Source organism: Bemisia tabaci, chromosome 7 (genome assembly GCF_918797505.1).
Source record: "Bemisia tabaci chromosome 7, PGI_BMITA_v3".
NCBI lineage: Eukaryota > Metazoa > Arthropoda > Insecta > Hemiptera > Aleyrodidae > Bemisia > Bemisia tabaci.
Genome location: NC_092799.1, coordinates 33,945,371 through 33,969,732, shown reverse-complemented (window position 1 = coordinate 33,969,732; position 24,362 = coordinate 33,945,371). Strand labels below are relative to the sequence as shown.

General features: G+C 41.1%; 1 protein-coding gene across 1 annotated transcript; it reads left to right on the top strand.

Moving 5' to 3' along the window:
• Positions 1–17,621: 17,621 nt before the first annotated feature.
• On the top strand, positions 17,622–19,013 carry LOC109031417 (venom serine carboxypeptidase-like). Its single transcript, XM_019042910.2, has one exon. The coding sequence runs from the start codon at positions 17,622–17,624 to the stop codon at positions 19,011–19,013; it is 1,392 nt and encodes a 463-aa protein (XP_018898455.2).
• Positions 19,014–24,362: the final 5,349 nt, after the last annotated feature.

Below are 24,362 nucleotides of genomic sequence, written 5' to 3'. Positions count from 1 at the left end.
CGATTGCGGACAGGCGGAACAGGGCCGGTGGCCTTTGCGGACCAGAGAATTTCGGCGGTGGCGATCGCGGACGGAGGGGTAGGCACCTACATATACTGCCCCCCACCCCTGCGCTGTATATTAAAGAGAAAAATTACTGGAGAGGCTCTGGATTCCTTTTCGTGGATGTAGAATGAAAAAAATATTAGTATTAAACATTAGTATTATATTAGTATAAAAACATATGAGCAGTGAACATACAGTAAATTTTTAAAAAAAGGCATATCAGAAATCGCAAGAAACTGAAAAATCGTCAGTTTCAGTCCATTTTTAGGATGAAAAACATGTTGTAAATCTAGTCCAAAATTACTGAAAGTCAAAAAATTAAAAGGTGCTTCCATTTTTCGTATGTAATTTTTTAGCTTTCAGTAATTTTGGATTAGAATTTACAACATGTTTTTCATCCTTAAAATGGACTGAAACTGACGATTTTTCAGTTTCTTGCGATTTCTGATATGCCTTTTTTTAAAAATTTACTGTACGTTCAATTCTCATATGTTTTTATACTAAAATAATACTAATGTTTTCTATATCCACGAAAAGGAATCCAGAGCCTCTCCGGTAATTTTTCTCTTTAATATACATACTAATATAATACTAATGTTTTCTACATCCACGAAAAGGAATCAAGAGCCTCTCCGGTAATTTTTCTCTTTAATATACAGCGCAGGGGTGGGGGGCAGTATATGTAGGTGCCTACCCCTCCGTCCGCAATCGCCACCGCCGAAATTCTCTGGTCCGCAAAGTCCACCGGCCCTGTTCCGCCTGTCCGCAATCGCCACCGTCAAAATATGAGAATCCGCAAACGCCACCCGATTCTTAGAATCCGCAAACGCCACGTCCGCAAACGCCACCGCACCAAGTTGGAACAGCTAAAAATGAGAAAATTCCTAACAATTTCACTTTGCATTGGCATTTGGTACTCAAAAGAATAAAACATCTGTTACAAAAGACCCGTTCCCTCCGATTTCTAAATTGACTTTTGAAGCTATGTCTATGTTTTGAACCAATCGATATCGATACAATCTCACCTGTTTGATGTATCGAATACGATCTATAAGGAGGAAATTGTTTTCGTTAACAAGCGGACCTCCGTCATTTTTTCCGGCGTTGTTAAATCGGGACTTTTAAGCGCGGTGAAGATCGGTGATTAAATACTGGGAGTCAATAACGGGAGAAGCAATCTCGCTGATGCTTTAACCAATCGGCTTTTGTCGATACGTATTCATTGTACTTACGTTTTTAACGCTCATCAAAGCTCAAGTTTGCAGCCGCGAATGCGAAAAAATCCGACCATTAAAAGCAGGCGAGCAATTAAGCTTGTGAGAAGCAATGTAAATGGACTCATAGGACGTCATTACCACGGGAGCCACGGAAATCGTCCCCCTCTTTCTTACTTCTCTTCGACGCACAGTTGAATTTACCGTCGGGCCAATACAAGAGAACTACTTTCACGAGCCTCACACTTCACGAAGACGGCATAATTGCAATAATTTTACACTGATTAATTCGAACTACCATTTTTCAAAGTGGCTCATACGTGTTTCAGCTTTTGTAAACCTTGTTACGCACTCTGCATAGCGAGACATCGATGTTCAAAGTAAACGGAGACCAACCCACAGTCCGTAAACTTGTTTCTACAGCCATTTATATTTCTATTGGGTAATTTTCGCAATTATGGAAATGATGTAATTAGGTTCAGGGGATTATTCTATTTACTTAACATAGCCAGTATTACGATCATATTTTCATCTAAACAATTAGAGCAATTATAATTTAAGCACTATTACTGAACACATTAAGAGGCGATATTTTATGGGCAGGTTCTCGTTTAATGATGCAAAACAATACGTAAGAAAATGTTAGGCATGAGCTTTCAGGAGAAGGGTGAGTTATAAATCAGCGAGAAAATAATTTACATGAGGGATGCGGTCAAATAAGATATGCTTCCAGTTGATCGTCCAGGATGTCAAAATATTCATATTTTTCTTTGCAGTGCATTCAAACAAGTCAAAACTCATGTCTTAACACATCCTGGATTATGAATCTCAACGCAGCCGCGAGACTAAATTTTCCTCATTTTATGGCTTTGCAAAGATCTGTTTGAAGGTCCCTAAATATGATCTGTTGCAGTCAAATTCCTCTCGCAAATTCCATATCAACCAAAGGAATCTTGGGCATTCCCAATTGAATATTTCACTTATTTTCCCTCAGATTTCATGCAAAAATCAGATGAATGTTAGACAAAAATTGCACAGGTACATTTTTGTAAAATAAGTTAATTTTTTGGGTCAATGTAGCAACCTTAGAATCAAGTTAGGTTCCTTTACCCAAGAAGCGACAAATTTAACCATTTCAAGGGAGGTGAAATATATGGTCAATCCCATTGCTCCATAAATGATTTCTATGAATCACCGTTTAGATCAGAAGCATCAATTGGACGTGTTTCTGTTAAAGGGAACTAGAGACGTGTGGGAAAGATGGGATGTGCTTTGTGATCGTGGTGAGCTGGTTGCATAGAAAACAATGTAAAAGTGGGAGTGATTCCTTCTGTAGAAATAGAAAATCAGGATTTCATATTCTGCTAAACGGAACTAAGCGCCAACTGCATGCTAACTCATGAGCCGTGGGCATGTGCCAACAGCGTTTTGGGCATGGCTCATGAGTTAAAGAGCCTCCACCCTGATCTCGATCGCCGCTGACGTCACTGGCGCTTTGTAATTCCCATACATTTGTATACGGTCCTCAACCAACGAGCACACTTCTTTTTTCTTCCCCATCTACCCCTAGTCCCGTTTAGCGGAATACGCCCAATTAGCTATTAATTATGTTCATTTTCATTAATTGTTTAAATTATTTTGATTGAATAAGTTCCGAGTAAACTTAATTAAGTAATAATAATTAACAAAGTTGAAAAGCAACTGCCCTCAAAAGACAAATAATTTATGGAATTCGCCGATCAAAGACTCAGAGAAAAGGGCTCATTCTCCGTTCATCTGCTTAATTTTTAAAAAATACATTTCAGAAAATGATAAATAAATAAATGGAATGATCCCTATTTGAGATATTTACAGATAGTGTTTTGGTAGCCAAAAAAGTTCCTTCCAGTTGTGAGAACTTTCTCCTTTCCTTGCAGAGAAAAAGTATTAAAAGAGATATGGTGACCCTACAGTTGAGATACCATTCCATAGTTTAATTGTCGATTGATTGATTCAAAGGTATTGAAATATGTTCCCAATCAAATAATTTTTGACTTTTGAAAGCATATTTCGTTTGAGAGAGGCTCCGTCCGCTCCATACGATGAACTACTCTGAAGATACGTTGATAGTCCAAAATGATGTTGAGCTTGATCCTCTAAACACGAAACTCACACAAAAACGCTGTTCCGGAGCGAGCCGAAATTTCTCGCCCCATTCGAGACGTCATAAAAAGAGATTCAAACCCGGAAACATTTGTTGTTCTGTTACTCTGAATTGCCGCGGAACGCACATATAGCCGGAAACTGGGTCAACAAGAGACTAACATCCAAGACCACACTTGTCGGGTTGTTAACCGGGACGTCTCGCTTTTTTTGATTTAGATGAGAAAATTTTGGGCTCCTCTGAAATTTGGCAGCTCGCCCCGGGATTTGATGGGACGCTCGCGAGATTTCGAGAATCGCGGCATATAAAAGCGCACGGGATTGGAGGAGGTGGAACTCGTCTTTCCGGCGGTTTAATTTTCATTTTTTGAAGATTAAATATGAAGTCGAGGCGATAAGATTGCTTTTCGGCCGGAGCTTCTCAGGTTGATTCAAAAGGAGCGGGTGGTATTCTTATCGTGCTCTAGGAGCGGTTTTGTGAGAGCGTATGAACTCACGTCATGAATCTTCAAAGTGCGGTGATATTTCGAAAATGAGATCTGAGAACCAAACCATATGAGATCAAAAAGACCAACCAAATACAGAAATATTGCTTTTTACGGGTGAAATGGAAACAAACTCAAATGCAATTAATGACATGAATTGTTGATTAATTAACGATCGGTGGTTTTCATACGAAAGAAAATTTAAAGAATATTGATAGTGCACTTCGAACTTCCAGCCTCCTCTCTTCTTCGTTTTCTCGAAGACCATGCGCACACTCTTGCTAAAATGGACAAAAAAATGGCTGAAATTGAATGGTGTGATCAGAGATCACAAAAAACGTCCGATTTGTGTAATCTTTATTCCCGTTTGTGACATCCATGAGCCGTGTTGTCTCAACTCTCTCTATGAAGGGGTCCTATATGACCCAACCTCAAAATTACCGACTTGTCCGTGCTCTCCATATATAGGCACCCTAGGGCCACGGACAGTCTAAAACCGATGAACCAATCAGAGAAGTTCATAGACATGGCAATACTCTCCCCGAGTAGGTATTCTCTTCTGCCGTGCTAATGCCGCAATCAGACGCTGAATATAGCAGCTGAATGTGGAAGTCAAAAGTCATCGCCCAACAGCTGAAATTTAGCAAATTCGAGTTATTTTTATCCAGATGTGTATCAAATCTACTCGAATAGTTCAGACAAATTCAAAATTGGTCCGATGGTTGCTGAGAATGGTTGCTGAATTTTGCGCGTCACGCGCAAAATTCAGGCATCGAGCCGATGACTTCCACATTCAAGCCACATTCAGCTCCTACATTCAGCGTGTGATTGCGGTGTAAGGAAGAACGCCGTATGAACATTCGAGAGTCGCCAAATTTCTTCTTAGAAAATAGTTAACTTTGAAGAAAGCTATGAATATTTTTCCTCGAAATTTTCAGGAACTTCCGATTAAATTCTCAATAAAATTATCTGAAAAATTGGAGGAAAAATTTTCACAAATGTTCCCGAAAATTTGCGATTTATCAAGGAAATGAGTAAGTTGCCCGATAACCTCTGCACTGGAAAAAAAGAATCTTAAATTTGCCGCCAAGAAGTATTTCTTCTTAAATCAAGAATTTTGCTGGTTAATATAAGCTACTTTTTTGCTTAACCCAAGGATTATTTTTCTTGAATCAAGAAAAAGTCAGCTTAAAGCAAGATAAAGAAAATTCTTGGCGGCAAATTCAAGAATTATCATGCTTGATCCAAGCTACTTTTTTTTTTCAGTGTGGGAAGACAGGCATATGTGGCGTTTGGGTGTCGCAGAACGCCAAAGTGCGTTGTAGAGCTACTTCAGATATATCAGAGGAAATTTGGCAACGCCTGAAGGTTCATACGGCGTTCTTCCTTTGCACGGCGGTATTCCATACGACCGAACTTTTTCGCGGAGGAGGAACGTGGCATCGGAGCCGAAAGTGGCATAACCCAGATCCGGGTGGACCAAGCCGGCAACGGACTAATATATGGCGCAACTTTTCGATTCAATTATAATGAAACTGGAAATGAGTTGGCCCTTTAATTCACCCGAAGATATACTCGTGGAGCCATTCTCACTTATTAAACTCGCCCCGCCGTTACGCCCCCCCCCTGCCATCCCCCTCTCGTTGCGCTCGGGTCCGGACCAGGATCGGTTAAAAAGTTGGAGTTAGGTCAGTATGAATTATGCATCCCTCGGATGCTAATACCCTGAGTCGATCGTTTGTTGTATTACTCCGCGAATCCGGGCTGTCTTGCGAATCTCAGCCGCGGCCCCCCCCGTTCCGAGACTCGTAAAAAAAACCGTTCGCTTGATTTATCCGAGGCCCCGCGCCGCACACTGGATCCGTCGATAGGAGAGGTCGGACAAAAATTCGGAAACTTTAAACGCTCATAACTCCGTCCATACAAAATGTTGAGGTTTTAAAAATGGCTCAATTGGTTTCCTCGTAAAATTTCCCTCTAAAATCATTCCTTGAAGTTTAAAATGTGACGAAATAAACATCGAAATTTGCAGTTTTAGAAAATGTCATATCCGATCTCTCTGATCGACTCGATCCACTACTGTGCGCCAGGTGGCGGGAGACGCATATTAGTGCCTACAAGACTGCCGGAATACTTCACGCATTGCGCTAAACATAGTGCTGCCGTCGGTCGGCAGGAGACGCATATCAGCGCCTACAAGACTGCCGGAATACTTCACGTATTGCGCCAAACACAGTGAGGTCGCCGGTCGATGCGGAAACCAGCCAGTTGAGGTTTTAAAAGTGGTTCCATTGGTTTTCTCATAAAATTATCTTCTCACTGAACTCATTAAAGCTTGCAATGTGACGAGATAAACATCAAAATTTGCAGTTTTGGTAAAAAATTTCATGTCCGACCTCTCCGATCGACTCGATCCACTGTGCCCCGCGCCGTCAGACTAGGTTCCGTTAGGTCGGATCTAGTTTTCGTCGTTCCTCTCACGTATCATCGTACCTCGGTTTCCTCATGAGCCCCAAAAAGCATGGATTTATATGTAAAACAGGGCTCAAAAGGGAATTGAGGTACGCTTCTACGTCTGAGGAGTTACGTTTCATCCGAGGGAAAACGAGCTTAAAAAGATTTAATTTGGCAGCGTCTGAAGGCTCATACGGTGTTCTTCCTTGGCTCGGTCGTGCTGTTCGGTTCCTCTCTTACCCTTCCGCGACGAGGCGCGAACCCCCATGAGGAGCCGCGTAAAGTGTTTGCCGGCACCTCAGTGCGTTCTTCACCCCGGCTGCCGAATCGAACCGAAAAATAACTCCAAGTTGCATGGTTACTACTTGATTCTTTAAGTTCCGGCAACATCGCCGGGAAGGTGTATCCAGTATTGCCAATTTTCACAAAGTGATCTGTTTGCTACGCCAAAATTCACGAATTATGGGTGTAATCTGGCAACGGTGTTTGGTGGATACACAGACGATTTATACCCGCACGCTGAGTGGAAGAGCGCAAACAAAGGTCGTAATTAAACGTACATCGTACACGTCTGTCGCGTCGCGTTGACGGAGCTCATCTTCACGTGATAAGGGGGTTGGAGGGGTGAAGGTTGAGGGATGATGAGGGGAGGGGTGAGAGTTATGATGAGGAGGGGCGAGAGGCTGTGTTGCCAATCGCATTTGAGAAACCAGAATGAGAGCGGTAGGGGGATTTCCTTTCCTGCTATTTTGTATTCTAAATAAAAGTAAAAGTAATTCAATAATTGAATTATGGAACGAAAACACACCAATTTGAAAAAATTAAAATAATCAAAGCACGCGCAAAACTGCACTGTAGTTGAAGAAGTTAGCACAAGAAAAATATTTTTGGTGCCGTAACACAAGTATTTAAGGATACATTAAAATTCCAAGTTGGAACAGATGCGTGAACTTCAAAGACCTTCAAGAAAACTGGCTCTCTTTAATAAAAATTGAGCATTTTTGAGTTACCGAGTTGGTGTATTTTCGTTCTCACTGATTCAATTTGGGTACTGGAAGGTATAAAAACAGAGCGAGGGAAAGGATGGGTGTTGACGACGGCGCAAAATGCGACTATTCGTGCTTGATGGATGTCCGCGTGGCATCTGCAAAATTGAAGGCGCGAAGCGTGAACTCGCGATGCTCAGCTCTATGCTGCCAATGAGGAGTGGCTCACATTCGGCAGAAAATTTACAAAATGAGGCCGGGTTACGTCTCGCCTATCTTCGGCTGTGTTACTTACATAGCCCTCGAAGCAGTACTACAAATGAGACAATCGGAACCAGCTCATATGGAAATGGAGCGAGGGTGGTGCGCATTTTTTCAATGCGCACCTACAACAGGCGCAGAGATACAACTATTCGTGCTTGATGGATGTCCGTGCTGCATCTGCAAAAATGAAGGCGCGATGGCGCGAGGCGTAAACTCCCAATGCTCCGCTGTATGCTGCGAAAGAGGTGTCGTTTAGATTCAGGAGAAAAGTTAAAAAAGAGGCCCGAATATGTCCCTCCTGTCTTTGTTGTGTTGGAACTTAATTCTCTGGATGGACCTTGGATGCGTCAAGTGGTTTTGACTTTTTACTTTCATTTCACATGTCCATCGGTTAGGTACTTCAATACGGTCAAATTTGAAATTTTTACTCGATACGATTAATCAACTTTGAACCTGAAAATAGCGTAAAATTGTGCTGATTTACCAAAATTTTCTAGACCTTTCTCCACGTAGAGGGTGGTCCCCGGAAACATCACATTATGCCCTCTTAATCGGCAAAGGGTCTCCGCCCTCAGATGTGAGCCAGCTCGACCCTGGTTTCGAGGAGATATTACTTAAAATTTTAAACCGTCCTGTTTAGTGTACGATAGAGCCGGATTATAATTCTGCATACATACTTGGTGTGTATAGGGCTGTGAAGGGTGTTCTTATGTGTGTGAAGGGTGGGCTGGGCACAAAGTGAATCCAATCGCTCGCAACTTACTCATGATGACACCGGAGAGTTTTCCTCTAAATATATCGAAATCCGATTTTCCGGCCCAACTCAACAAATCTCTATCTTTTGAAATTGTAAGTTTTGCAGACTAAGGTGCCTTTTCCCGTGACCGGTCACAAACAGTGACGTGAAATCTTCGAGAAATACAATTTTCTACAAGATATTTTCAACATCTCGATAATATTACACTGAGAAAGTTGCGTACAGCGAAATCTGGGACGGTTGGTTCTCTTCCGTGGTATGAGGCTCGGCGAAAAAAATCTGAAACACCGCCGCACACTGGATCGAGTCAATGGGAAAAGTCGGAAAAAACCTGGAAATTGAACTTAGAAAGCTTAAAATTCCAAGAACATAAAACAGAGAAGTTCAAGAGTGGTTCTATTGGGTTTCTCGTAAAATTTTCTTTCAGAAACATCCCTTGAAATTGAATTTGTGACTATGTAAACCTTAAAATATGAAATTTTTGCAAAAAAAAAAAAAAATTATGCCCGACCTCTTCTATTAGCTCGCTCCACTGTGCGCCGTACGCACCATCGCACAGCGAATCGAATCAATCAGAGGGTTCGAACATGCATTTTTTTTCTAAATCTGCAAATCAAGTTCAATTCGTCACATTTTAAACTTTAAGGGGTGCTTCGAGAGGGAAATTTTACGAGAAAATCAACGAAGCCACTTTCAGAGCTTCAAAGTTTCGTAAAAACGGAGTTTTAAGTGCTCAAAGTTTCCAGATTTTGTCCGACCTCTCCTACTGACTCGATCCACTGTGCGTCGTCCAAAAATCACTTTTCCACCAGATTTATCATCGTTACACACTTTATTATATCACCATGTCTCCGACGACAACGTCTGAGGGAAGGAAATTTCGGGAAAGCGCGAAAAGACTCGAGCGAGGACTCCCGCCGGGGATGAGAGAGAGGGGGGGGGGGGTGCGAAAAAGCTCCGTGGGAGAGGGGGAGTTGTTTGACGAGAGACACAATGACTGAGTGGAAAACAAAACTCTTGAGCGAGCGACGAGACAGGCGACGAGACTCGCTCGACAATGCACTCGAGTTAACACCCCGGCCGGGTCTTTCTTTGTCTCTGGATACGGATCCCCCAGCCCCATCAGTTTCCCCCATCACCCTGCCCCCCTCCTCCGGGGATGGGGGTCAGAGACTCGTCGGTCGCGACCTAATCGAATGCAATTACCCTGACGAACCAGCTCCTCGTATCGGCGTAATAAGGAAAAACGCCTTATGAGCCTTCCCAGATTTCCTTCGATGAAAATATACACTGAAAAAAAATTCTCGGCGTTCTTACCAAGGTCCGTTGGTACCTTTACCATCTCACTTTTTTTTACCAATTATTGGTAATTTTATCAAGACAGACTGGTAAGCTTACCTAAAAACCGGTATTTTTACTGTTTTTTCAGGTAAGAATACCACTTTTATTGGTAATCAATTCCCGGTAACTTTGCAATTTTATCTCGGTAATTCTACCACGGTCGATAAAAAGTATTGGCGTTTTTACGAAAAGAAAGACTTTTTCATTTTGAAATATAGTAGTTTTCTCCTCCACACGCAGCGGCAGGCTTCCAGGACTTTATGTCCACCTACCTTTCGTCCATTAAATAAATGTCCACCGCTATTTATGTCCACTACACAGTCCAGTCTATATTAAGTCCACATGATTTAATGTCCAACCATGAATATGTCCAAAATGGGCCTGTTGCAAACTTTTGCTAGAGCAAAACTAAGAGTTGTTTCCTGCAGATAATGCCTCAAAAATCACGATGAGCGCATCGGCAAAGTCTGAAATGCACTCATAACTTCACAATCTGCGTAAGATTTTTGCGGTTTTTTGAGCTTCCCGCTTCGAAAACGATACTACGGTACAGGTGAACATTTTGTTAGAGGAGTCGTTCCATTGGCGACAATACTCATCATGGCCGACGCCAGTCCGCCAAAACACGTGTGTTGGGACGAGATAACACCTGAACAGGATTAAACCATATAACAATCGGCGTGTTTACGTTCATATTTTCCTCGCCCGCCTTAATTGACCTTGAACTCTCCTCGAATTACGCGAGGAACTGCGCAAGCGTCGGCCATGATGAATATTGCCGACGATGGAGCGACTCCTCTAACAAAATGTTCACCTGTGCAGTAGTATCGTTTTTGAAGCGGGAAGCTCAAAATAACGCAAATTTCTTACGCAGATTGTGAATTTATGAGTGCATTTCAGACTTTGCCGATGCGCTCATCGTGATTTTTGAGGCATTATCTATAGGAAACAACTCTTCATTCTGCTCTAGCAAAAGTTTGCAACAGGCCCATTGTCCAAATTGTGGACATGTTATGTCCACATTTTTTTCTTCTCATTGAAATGACAGGAACCACCTCAAAAATAAATGCATACTACTACTACCCTCATTCTCAAAAACATTTCATTCATGAATCAAGTCATGAAAGAGAACAGACTCTAAGAGCAGATAAAAACATATGTGCATGTGTATACTGTACGGATATGATAAGATAAAAACCGAAGCGGGAGCCTAGGAAACACTCTAATGCCAAATTAAACATTTTTCAGTAACAGATGCTGTCAAAATTGAAAGTCCTCTTTAACTATAGTTATTTCGTGCGCCTTCAATGCATACTGGATACTTGAAGGATACTTGTAGGATACTGTGCAACGCCTCTGACGCGAAATAGTTGCTTAAAGCGTTGCGGCGCGGCAGGCAACCAGCGTGATACGCGTATGGGCGCCTACAAATCTAACGGGATACTTCACGCGTTTCGCAATGCGTGAAGTATCCCGTTAGGTTTGTAGGCGCCAGTGCGCTTTTTGCGCTGCTAACACGCCGCTCCGCTCCATGTTAGGCTCTAATATTTAAACTCGCGGAGTCGGCGTTTTTCAACTCATGATTTTGAAATGTTTGCACTGTCTGCATTGATTATTCCCTTTTGAATTGATGAAACAGAAATATGTACTACTAGAAAATATAATGTGTTTTTTGTAAATATTAGAGTAGTTCCGTGTCAAATGTAATGATTTCCAAAGCATTCAAAATTCTTTTATGTTTTGAGCTTTTACTGTGCTGCAGCGTGGTGTAAGCGCAACTGAACGCTCAAAATTGGACGTAGGTATTTGACTCAAGAAGGTCGATGTACAAATAAGTTAAAAACAAAAAATTGCGTGCTTCTTAGTTTTTTTCCTCTTGTATTAATTTTTGTATAGTTTCTTTCATCACAACTACGGCTCATTGAGATTCATATCGATGAAGGGCGCACGTCTAATTGTAATAAGAAATCATTCAACATATCAAAATTTTCAAAATTGTATTCAAGATACTCAAATTCATGTATTCCAAATTTTTCCCCCCTTTTTAACTCTCTCTCATTTTTTTTGTACTAAATTACCGTTTTTTTATAATCTCGTCTTTTTCCAGTTTTAATTATTTGCGTCTTTTTCTAGTTTCAATTGATGTCGATGTATTCATGTTAGGTATCTATCAATTTATGTTTTCTTTTCTTTTCTTTTTTTCTCTCTTTCGTCTATTATTATTATCAGTTGAATTGAATTTTATGTCTGATCCGGCATGATTAACTGGGCATCCTAATTTTCCGGGCAGATTGGTGTTGTCTTTGCTTTATGTTTTACTTTTTGAATAAAATATCTTATCTTATTCTGGATAATTTGAATTCATAGGTTGGCTGCGTTTCTGGGCACTGCGAATAAAAGCTCCATGAACTAACCTCAAAATTACTTACAAGTCCCACTCTTCCTACGCAGGCACTCTAGAGGATGTACCATAATCCGTGACGCCGGCGCCCGCTTACAGCTTCCCAGACATGGCAACCGCTAATTTGTCTTCCTTCCGATCATTTCCTTCCGCTCCCGCCACTTCCCACGCTCGAAACCATTCTGTCAATCCAACCCCCCGCCCCCCTCCCCGCTTCGCGATCCCGCGGCAGCGGCGGCGGCGACAAGCGACTCCGTCCGCTTATTCGAAAATTAAGATCTGCAAAAGTAGATTAGGAAATTGAAAAGTCGTTTCATAAAGTTTTCATTGAATGTTTGCGAATTCAATCATCGGTTATTCGGCTTTGAGCGCGGGCTGCGTTGTCAGTCCGCCGCGGGAGCTTCCGACAGGTCGGGTCGGCGCACAATGGATCGGGTCAATAGGAGAGGTCGGACAAAATTTCAGCAACTTTAAACGCTTATAACTCCGTTCGCACAAAACTTTTAGGTTCTGAAAGTAGCTCCACTGGTTTTCCCGTGAAATGTTCTCCAGGATACTCCCCTTAAAGTTTGAAATGCAACAAAATAAACATCAAAATTTATATTTTTAAGTAAATAATTTTTTGTCTGACCTCTGCTCGACTCGATCCACTGTGCGGCGACGTGGTGCTCGACGGGCAACTTGAAACGCTGCTTTGAGCTTTCTCGACTGAAGCTCCTTATCGAGAATCTTTTCTAAGTCGCGACTGCGCTGTTGTCACATTTACGTGTTGAGCCAATCGTACGGAACTTCTTGGGAGTCGATCATAAATCGTGTAGTGTTCTAGGGAATGGGAGCAGCATTGGAGGTGAGCCTGCGCCCCCTGCATAATTCCGCAGGGAACGCTTTGCGCCCTTAAAGGCCGTTCCCTTAAAAAAAATTTACAGAAAAATGGCTCATCTAGAGGTTAACGCTTGGATAGCATTTAGCAAAAAGGAACTAGCGCAATCACAGTGTTGTTAAAATTTTGCTTCTTCATAATTATTATCATGACAAGTCTCCCAAGATAGCAAATAGTTTTTGTATCCCATCAAAAACTTGTTAACTTTAAAGGGAAATAATTGTTTAAATTTTAATACGGTACATATATTCAGTATTTTTTCCAGTTTTCTCAGTTTTTTTTAAAAAGAATTTGCGCAATTTTGAAAACACTGTAGTCCCACTGGTTCCATTTTGCTAAATTCGATCCACTTCTCGGTGGCCGCAAAAATCAGTTGGGTCGATTCATAAATAGTCAGTTACCTTAACTATAATTCTGGTTCAGTCAGTTGGAAAAGTTGGTTTCATTTTTTGACCCGAATTTTTTTATAATAATATCTAAGACTCTTGTGATTCATCGGTGAGATGCCTGCTTCTGCTACTTTTTTTCTTGAATCTTAAACCCCTCCCTTTTCAAAAAACCGTCAGGTATAATAATTATACCAGGAGTCCGGCCTTTGGCCGTCACGCACGCGTGCACAACCTCTAGAGAACGCTTCGGGTCTTCAAAAATAACCTCTTTGCATTATATTCCAAAAAATTTTTTAAAGAAAAAAAAAAAAAAACATTCACTGGTGATTTGCGTATCAATAGCGGCAAAAAACAAGGAAGTACATCAGATCTCTACAGCGAAGTATAACTAAAACTGAGACTCTAGAGCAAAGTGAGAGCTTACCATTTTATTAAGGGCACACCTGCACACCCCCTGTTTGCTACGCGGCCCAACCCTTACACGGCGCCCTTGAGGGCGCTTTCTTTGCGTACACCCGTTAGTTGGACCGCGTTTAACAGAAAGGAACCAAGCCACATCATCTGTTGCCGAATTTAACTGGGCAATTTAATTTTTTTACGAGAGAACATTCGTGCGGATTCCGTTGAAAATTTTAAGGAATTTGCCTCGCACAATGGAGAAAATTCACAGAAATTGGTTTGAAAATTCTCACAACCGTTTTCGTGTAAAAAATTAAATTGCCCGATTAAATTTGGCAATAGCTGATGTGGCTTGGTTCCTTTCTGCTTAACGCGGTTCAGTTTGTAGAGCGGGATTATTCAGGCACCACCTCCCTTCGATGGACGCAAAAATCATGAAAATTGGCCTAGTCAATCTCTAGAATAAAATCTGACAAAAAAATGAAAATTGACGGGCTTGAAGAGTTCATAGTAAGGATTATTGTTGATTGTCATACGAATGTGTTCACCGAGCTGCATTTGAAATTCAACGAGAAAATTATTATCGTCATACATGCGTTCTGATCTTGTGCGGTTGTCGTGCGATTTCGTTGCTATACGAATACCTTTCATCCTCCGTTCCTTTGAAACATGGTTATCTCCTTCCCGAAAATAATTTAAATGAAAAAGAGAGAAAAGAAAAACGGAACAAAGGACGAGCAAAAATATTACGGGAGGCTCTCGCGGAGGGATCAAAAGTCGGAAAACCCCGAATCCGCGACGCACGCTGGAGGCGTGGCACAATGGATCGAGTTAATGGTAAAGTTCGGACAAAATTTGGAAACTTTAAACGCTTATAACTCCGTTCATACAAAATTTTGGGGTTCTGAAAGTAGTTCAATTAGTTTTCTCGTGAAATTTTTATCTGGAAGCACTCCTTAAAATTCAAAATGTGATGAAATAAACATCAAAATTTGTAGTTTTAGTCAAAAATTTCATGTACGACCTCTCCAATTGACTCGATCCACTGTGCGTGGTAGAAAAATGTAGATACACACACACCCTCACATGCTCGCGGAAATAAAAAGCGCGTAATACGTCGGCGCCGCCCCGGCCGAATTTGAAGGCGCGGCGGGCGTAACTCCGGGAGTGAACCCGTAAAAGTTTAATCAGCATAAAGTTCTACGTGTTTGCGTCCCGCCATTCGGAGCTGTCATCGGTGTATTTACTTAGGGAGCGCTCCCTATTTTATTTTGATCTGTTCCCGGGCGCCGGCGCCCACCTCTCCCCCGGAGGCAACAAAGTTTTTTGCGATGACTACCCGACGCACACACTCGAATTACTTCCGAGCCGTGTTTGCTGTTGTGGGGCGAGGGATCGGTGATTATGTTTCTATGATACCGCGCCTCGCTACAAATCCGCAGCACTTCAACACTGCCGTACTAAGGAAGAACGCCGTATGAACACTCGAGAGTTGCCAAATTTCCTTTGATAAAATGTTTATTTATAAGGAAAATTGTGAATACTTTTCCTTGAAATTTTCAGGAACTTTAGATCAAAATACAAAGAATATTCCCTGAAAAATTGGAAGAGGGATATTCATAAGTTTACCAGGGAATTCGTGTTTTATCAAAGAAAATTTGGCAACGCCTGAAGTCTCATACGACGTTTTTCCTTAGCACGGCAGAACAGTTATTCTACGGGCAAAGAGTTAAGACCGGTCGATTGATAAACTCGGAGACCACGTGCCTTGGTTTGCGACCCGACGCGACGTTGCAGAGCTCATTAGCTAATGTCACACGAGCAAATCGTGCTATCAATGTATCAGGGTCAGGCGCTGTGATTGGCTTGTTCGATAACATGGACCAATCACAGCATTTGACCTTGATAGATTTATAGCACCGTTTGATTGTGTCAAATTAGCTTTATCGTCCTGCAGAGGCCGCACAGTGGATCGAGCCAATAGGAGAGGTAGGACCAAATTTGGGAGCTTTAAACACTTATAACTCCGTTTATGCAAAACTTTGAGGTTCTAAAAGTGGGTTTACTGGTTTCCTCGTGAAATTTTCATCCAGAGACATTCTTTTCACTTTAAAATGTGACAAAATAAATATAAAAATTTGCAGTTTTAGTCAAAATTTCGTGTCCAACCTCTTTAATACACTCGATCCACCGTTGGCCGTGAAAGTAATTTATGCGAATCATTTAGGGTTGATGAGAGGGCCTAAACTTGCCTAACCAGGATTACCTCGTATGTAAGCCCTCCATTTTTTTTAAAAAAAAAAAAAAAAAAATTAAGGTGAATCCAGGGTTCGACTAGGGATAATTCAAGATTAGAGATAGCGCCACCAGTCACCACTGAGAATTTCACTTTCCTTCGACGATTACTGAAATACTATTGTTCATATTACAAAAAACAGATCCACAAGATACAGATTATTTTTTGCCCGACTTTTTAAGCCAAAAATGTTTGCAATTTGAATTAAAAGCGCAGAGAAAGTACGGTTGAAACTTTCAGCTCAGCGGCGCGGCGGTGGCCGAGCTCGCAACTGAATCCCTCCTGTTCTGTCTCTCTCTCGCCCATTGCCGCAATGAGAATTAATTTCTGCCGTAGTTACGACCTTACTTTTGAGAATTTTGAGAAGATTTTTTTACTGAAGGTTCCTCAAGTATGTTGCTATATCCCCTGGATCCTCAATCTTGCATAAATATTACGGTTCTTATTACTTTGGCAAATATATATGGCTATTCTGAGCAGCGCGACGTGGTGGCCTAATTGCGAGGTTCCAAGCCTGGATTCACCTTAATAAATTGTTTCAATAAAAAATATTTACCATCTATTTTTAGACTCTCCGTTTTTTCCTGCAAAATTATGAACGAGGAGGGATCAGGCGAACGTTGAGTTTTTTTAAAAAAAAGGAAGCGGGAGGTTGATTTACGAGTGCCTTACGAGGGGGGGGGGGGGTGGCGAAGGAGGGTCCAAAATTCTAAGAGGGAGGGTAAAATTTGCCCAAAGTACCGGACATATTTCTTGGACGGCCTCTCATTTGGTTACCATTCGGTTCTATGTGGCAACGTAAGTTCACAAAATATAAAATTACACAGGTTCGTAAATAGACCGCGTTAAGCAGAAAGGAGCCAAGCCAAATCAGCTGTTGCCAAATTTAATTAGTTTAATTTAATTTAGTTTAATTTTTTACATGAAAACGGTTGTGCGGATTTTTGTACAAATTTCAATGAATCTCAAAATTTTTAAAGGAACTCGCAAAAACGTTCTCTTGTAAAAAAATTAAATTGCCGATTTAAATTTGGCAATAGCCGATGTGGCATAATTCCCTCCTATAAAAGCGGTCCAAATATGATGTACTCGTAATAAGCACAAAATTGAGTGGCAAAGCACTTGAACTTATTTAAGGTGCTTATTGAAATTCGTGAACTTAAATCACTTATCTAATATCGCCCGCGGTTTCAAGAGGCAATCATTCGGCTTCGATGGAATCATTACAGATTAACATTTCATTCAGTCCCCGTTTTAGTTGCGCTAAAAATTAACCTACGGTGTTTTAAATTCGATGTCTCTCCTGCGGTTAAAACACGATTTACCACATCATGTGCGGTTTTGTAAAACGTTCCCAAAGGAAATCCTCAGTTTTTGCATCGTGAAAGGTTCGCCTTCAATTTCAGAGATATGCATTAAGCGTTTCCTAGTGGCTAAATTACGATCTCGCACATCCGTATCTTGAGACATATTCTTATATATTTTTCGTTGCCCATTGTATATAAAACAAGTCTAGCTTATCGCCTCAGGAGCCCGTTATTCTGTGATAAATTTACCACGTGGGAAAAATGTGGAAATTTTGTATAATCAACCAAATAATCGTCTTAGCGATCCTCCAAGACGTGACTTCCTTCGCGGCAAATCAACCTGGGCATGGCATCGGCGCCACTCCAGTCGGTGAAGATTCTGCCCTCTTCCTCACTCCGTACATCGAAAAAGGGAAAATCAAAGAAGCCCTAAAATTAGCGACAGTGCGACCCGCATTTAAAAACATCGAAAGTTTCTCCGGGTTCCTGACCATCAACAAAACGACCGACTCCAACCTCTTCTTCTGGCTCTTCAAAAGCCAGCGCGGCAACTGGCAAGAGCGCCCTCTGGTGGTCTGGCTCTCAGGCGGCCCGGGCACCAGTTCCCTAGTAGGACTCCTCTTCGAGCAGGGCCCATACAAACTCACCGAATCCAACACCCTAAAACGTCGACGTATCACCCTCAACCGCGACTACAACATGCTCTTCATCGACAACCCCATCGGCGCCGGGTTCAGCTACACGAGCATCGATTCCGGGTACGCGAGGACGGATCAGGACACAGTGCTCAGCTTGTACGAGGGCCTCTCACAACTATACCAACTTTTCCCGGCCTTGCGACGGACCAAACTCTTCTTCTACGGCAACTCCTACGCCGGGAAGTCCGCTTTCGGCATCGGCTGCAAGATCCACGAGATGAACGAAGTCTCCGTTTTGAAAATGCCGTTGGCGGGAGTCATGGTAAGTTCCGCGTTTATGTCAGCGCTTGATATGATGTACCATGCTGCGCATCTCCAAGGGCTGAGCCTGATCGATTCGAAAACGGCGGACGCTTTCAAGATGGAGGAAGATCGAATCCGGAACAGCATCAAGGCGGGGGATACTGCGCAGGCCTACGATGACTATTCTCGTTATTTGGGTGTCATCGCGAAGACAACCGGTTTGAGGTACCTTTTGGACTTTGTTAACGACGAGACTCGCGGGTCTGGTGCGGAGCGGGATTTCTTGAACGACGCCGAGACGAAGAGGATGCTCCACGTGGGCGATCGACCCTACCAGAGTAGTAAAGAGACCAAGGGACATATGAGGGCGGAACTCATGACTTCGGGGCGTTCGTGGCTCGAGAAGCTTCTTTCGACGGATGATGTTCCGATACTTATTTTCTCAGGAACCCTCGATTTATATGCTCCTTATTATCTGAGTTTGAAGCTCTACGATTCGCTGAGATGGCCCCGTGCGCGGGAGTACAGCACGGCGAAAAGGTGTCCCTTCAGAATTGGCGATCGGGTTGCCTGGTACTCGAAGACGACGGGCACCTTCACCGAAGTTCTGGTCAGGAATGCAGGGCACTTGATATCCTTCAAGCAACGTAAATGGGAGTATGTCCTAATGGATAGGTTCATGAATGGCAGTCAGTCCTTCAAGTGTGATTGAAAGGCAGGTGCCCAAAAAGACCCTCTCTTGCGATGAAATGGACTGCATTTTGCAATTTGGAAATTCAATTCTAGCTCTTCTGGAAAAACACTTATGTGCGCAGGAAACCAATGGCACATACGTTGTTTTTAAACCGGCTAGAATTTATAGTTCCAAATTGCAAAATGTAGTCCAAATGTGTAGAAAATTATAAATGGACTACATTTTGCAATTTGGAATTATAAATTCTAGCCCAGTTTAGAAACGACGTATGTGCCAGAAGTTTCTCTAAGCACATAAGTGTTTTTGTGAAGAAGTGTAAGAAGAGCCAGAATTCATAGTTCCTAATTGCAAAATGCAGTCCAAATGTGCTAAATAAGTCTCTACCTGACAAATGGATTGCGTTTTGCAAAAAAAGAAGGAACCAAGAGCATTCCAATGCCGCTAAGACTGTGCATCTTTGTTTACCTTGCAAATATAAACTGATCATCCAAAAAAGTTTCATCCTAACTCTTAATCAACTAAAAATTCATGAAAAAAATTACCTTTGTAAATTCAATTTTTTGCATTGTTTTAGTAATAGTGCTTCCAAGAATGTAAGTTGCACAAACCTAGCGACATTGGAATGTTCTTGGTTCCTTTTTGCAAAATTCAATCCGATATTCTTCAATAGCATTACTGAGATACCATGACTTACTTCTGAAGAAGTATACTCTGCAGATTCTGAAGTTCTAAAAATGTTTGCTTCTTTTCTTTCTTTCTTTCTTTCCTTTTTTCTTGTTATCACCGCAAATGGGGGTTTAAGGGTCTCTCGATTGTTATAATTTATTTTTTTAATCTCATTTTTGTCTGCTGGTCAAGGATGGGGTTACGACCACCCGAAACATCCCAGGTTTTTTTATGTCTGTTTTCAGCCTTGTTTACCCATTGTTTAGTGTTTTTTTCTACATGAATAATTCGAGCTATCTATTGTTTTTCTTCTTCTTCTTCTCTGTTTGATAATCTTCTCTGATTGACCTTACTTCAAAATCTACGGTGTACGAAAAATGAGATTTTTGATGGGTTACTCGGCGGTGGGAAACATGGTCTTTGGAATATATTCTAATTCACAAATCAATGAAAAAGAAATAAATAATTTATTAACTTCTTTTTAAATTATTTTTATTTCGGCATTATCATTTTCATCACCAGGACACTTTCTTCCTTGAACCAAGAGGCATTAGCACCTCCATTGAATATTCTCCACAAGAAAATTTTGGTTATAGAAAAAAAAGAAAATCAGATGAATCTAAAGCTTTTTAGAATACAGAATGTAAAATGGACGTATTTACGCTCAATGGGACTGTAGGAAAATGAATAAAATAAATATAGGAACTATATGCAAAGTATTTGCGAGCTTAGTAGTACGTTCCTCTTCAATACAAGTTTAGTTAAAGCAGAGTTTAGTTCTCACGGAACATGGTATTGGATTCAAAATGCAATGACAGGATGTTATTTTCTCGGAATGGAAAGCTAACCGCAGCCTAGATAATTGACCGCATTGGCTTAAAAATGGTTCTCCTGTGATGATGCTGGCTCTAACCGGTGGTCAGTGTTTTCGATTAAAGCATCAAATCCTGCCGGGTGGACTCGCTCAAAAACATGTTGGTCACACTATGTGTGCCAAAAAGCTCATTACGTTCAAAGCTTTTAAATTAATCCTTCAATGATGTAGCATTGCCGACGCACTGCGGCTGTGACGTATCTGTGATCCTTGCCCTCTCAGCGAAGTGACTAGTTTCTATCATCATGTGTCACGGATGATTCTCTCGCTGGTTTTTCGTTGCCATGCCTTCAAGGTACGTAAAGTTCATGAGGTGGCTTCTTCTGAAATCAGAAATTAAATCCTATAAGTGAAGAGAAATCGAAATACAGCTTTTTCCGCGTTTCTAATATTGCCTGATTTTCTTTGATATCTTATTTCCTAATAGAATTTTTTACTTAAAACTTTAATGGGTGTATTTTTTACGAGCCCGGGGAAATTTACAGAAATTTTCAATGCTTTATGTTGCTTGATTTTTTACCAAAATACTAAAAAATTTGAGAGGAAATTTGGCAACGTGTAATGCACTTTTTTTAGTTGAATCCGCCCGACTTGGCAAGGGTGGATCCGGAAAATCCGGAATTTCTAACTTAAAATTTTGACAGATATATTCTTTACGAGCAGAGGAAATGTGCAGAGAGTTTCAAGGCATTATGTCGCTTGATTCTTTACCAAAATTATAAAAAAGTTGAGAGGAAATTTGACAACGTGTAATACACTTTTTCGGTTAAAGCCAGCCGACTTGGCAAGAGTGGACCCGGAAAATGCACTACGAGCACGAGTGCGGAGAAAGGCTGCGAAAGACGCTCCAAACGACTTCATAAATAACATTAAAACCACCGCACTGCCGCCAGCAGACTCCCCCCCCCCCTTCTTTGGACTTCTGGGTCTGCTCCGCTATAGGTACGTTCAGTTACTTAACCCCTCCCCCTCTTTTATTCACTTATTTATTGCGTGAGAATTGCTTCCGCTGGTCTTGACCCCCTTGAATCGTGTCACACCCAGTTTCGCCTCTAATTTCGCCGCTTTGTAACACCGTGGTTAGGCTTCTGCTCCACGATCTTCCTCCATACTGTCGTGCTAAGGAAGAACGCCATATGAACCTTCAGACGTTGCCAAGTTTCCTCGGATAGAAGCCGAATTTACTGGGAAAATTGTGAATATTTTTTTTACAAACTTTTCAGAAAATTTTGCACGCAATTTAATCTAAAATATCTGAAAATATCAGGTAAAAACATTCATGTATAATGTCAAGAATACATGTTTCATCACGGAAATTTGGCAACTCTCGAATGTGTATACGGCGTTCTTCCAGCCTTAGCACGATAGAATACTGCCGTACTAAGGAAAAACGCCGTATGAACCTTTGTCGGTTGCCAAATTTCCTCTGATAAAACGTTTATTTAAGAGGAAAGTTGTGCATATTTTGCCTCGATATTGTCATATATTTTAGATCGAAGTGCGAACACTAGTGTCTAAAAAATTAGAAGATAAATACTCACGATTTTCCCAGTAAATCAGTATTTTATCAAAGGAAATTTGGTGACATCCGAAGGAGTATACGTCGTTTTTCCTTAGCAAGGCAGTACTGCCGTTGAGCAATTGAATGTTGCTAAAGTGCTTCTCAGAAAACATTCATTTTTGAAGTTACATTTCCTTGAAATTTTTAGCCTTCATTGATCAAAGGGCCGTATTCCTGCTAAACGGGACTAAGCGCCATATGGGCTAGAAGGGAGAAGGGGGCTGGATCGGCGCGCGGCGGGTGCTGTGGATCGCGGAGCTCGTTTCGTTCTATGCTCACAAATACTGCCGTGCGAAGGAAAAACACAATATGAGCCTTCAGATGTTGCCATATTTCCTTCAATAAAAGTCAAATTTACTAAAGAAAATTGTGAAATTTTTGTTTCAAACTTTGCAGACAATTTTGTTTGTAATTATATCTAAAATATCTGAATATTTGAGGGAAAACCATGCTAAACTTTCCTCATAAATGAATAATAAAAATACACTATGAAGTTCCCCGAATACTGTACGAAACAAGGAGGAGGAATAGTGCTGGGTCCACATTATTTCGCGTGAAAATCAAAGCCAAGAAGTTCCAAAAATTATAATTAGAGTCAAAAATAATTGTTTTTAACTTTAATGAGTCTTTAATGAGTCTGTAATGAGTCTTTAATGAGTCTGCAATGAGTCTGCAATGAGTCTTTAATGGGGAGGCTGTAAACTGCCACCCATTTCCTGGAAACATGGACAACTGCCCCCCGTATAAATTTGAAAACTGCCACCCGACTTGACAACTGCCCCCCGTGTAAATTTGACAACTGCCACCGGTAGTGACAACTGCCACCCGTTGAAATTTGACCAAGGAGCGCGATTGAGCGGGGTCGCACAGTTTACCAAACTTTCCTTCACACTTGGACAGGCTGAGGACTGTCTACTGAAAATCAACACATGATAAGAAATTGAGCAGTGTCTGTGATGATTTTTAATAGGCGTGTTCAAAAGTTATTTTTTAATACAATTTTTTTTAAAATTTTTTAATATGGTGAAAGGAGGTCAATGGGCTCTTAGTTGAAAGTAGTGAAAAATTGTAAAAAGTATTTTTACAGTAATTTACAGTATTTTTATAGTAAAAAATAGTTAAAAATAGTAAAATTTTAGTAAAATTACAGTCAAAGAGTACATCACTACTAGGAGCTGTTTTCATCATTTGGCATTACTCTTAGTTGAAAGTAGTGAAAAATTGTAAAAAAAGTATTTTTACAGTAATTTACAGTATGTTTATAGTAAAAAATAGTTAAAAGTACTAAAATTTTAGTAAAATTACAGTCAAAGAGTACATCACTACTAGGAGCTTTTTTCATCATTTGGCATTACTTTTGTTATTATTTTTTTTCTTTTTTACCTTTTGAACTTTCTTCTGACTTTTACCTTCTTTCTTTTTGGTGAGGTTGGTGGGATTTTTGGCGAATTTAGTGGAAATTCTTTTCATGAAGTCATAAAGGGACATGGGGGGGACATGGATGGGGGTGCATGCCACTGTTCTCACAAACATTTCCTTCAAACACTTTCAAAAACGCTTTACACATATATTTTTTCCGTCCGGCACAAGTCCATCTTGTCACACCTCCCGCTAATTTTTTTTGAAAAACAAACTTATAATCGCCCCGAAAAATCACGTCATTTCCCCTTTGGCTCCCGCCTTGAACCATAGAATCATCGCACATCATGAAAATCGGCCCGGTAGAACGCTAGAACTAAGCGTTACCAGTTTCGCAAAATTAGGAGGTCTCGGAGCTTATAGTATAGATTTCTACTTCTCCTGGCTTGAGATTCACAATCAGTCTTCCCATAATACCGCTTCGACCCTCTGTGCGCCGAAATTCATGTGGGTGGCAGTTGTCAAATTTACACGGGTGGCAGTTTTCACTACCAGTGGCAGTTTTCAAATTTATACGGGTGGCAGTTTTCATACAAATTTCTTGAAAACTGCCACCCGGGTGGCAGTTTGCCGTCGCCCCTTTAATGAGTCTGGAATGAGTCGCTAATGGTCTTTAATGAGTCTCTAATGAGTCTTTAATGAGTCTTTAATGAGTCTCTAATGAGTCCAATGAGTCACTCAACTCCAACTTAATATCCCAATGTAAACTGCCTCAGCTGAACACCACTCCCCCCTCAATTTTGTACTGGTACTCATTAGAGTTTAAAAAAATTTATTTTTGACTCTAATTATAATTCTTGGAAATTCTTGGCTTTAATTTCCCCGTGAAATGGTGTGGACCCAGCAC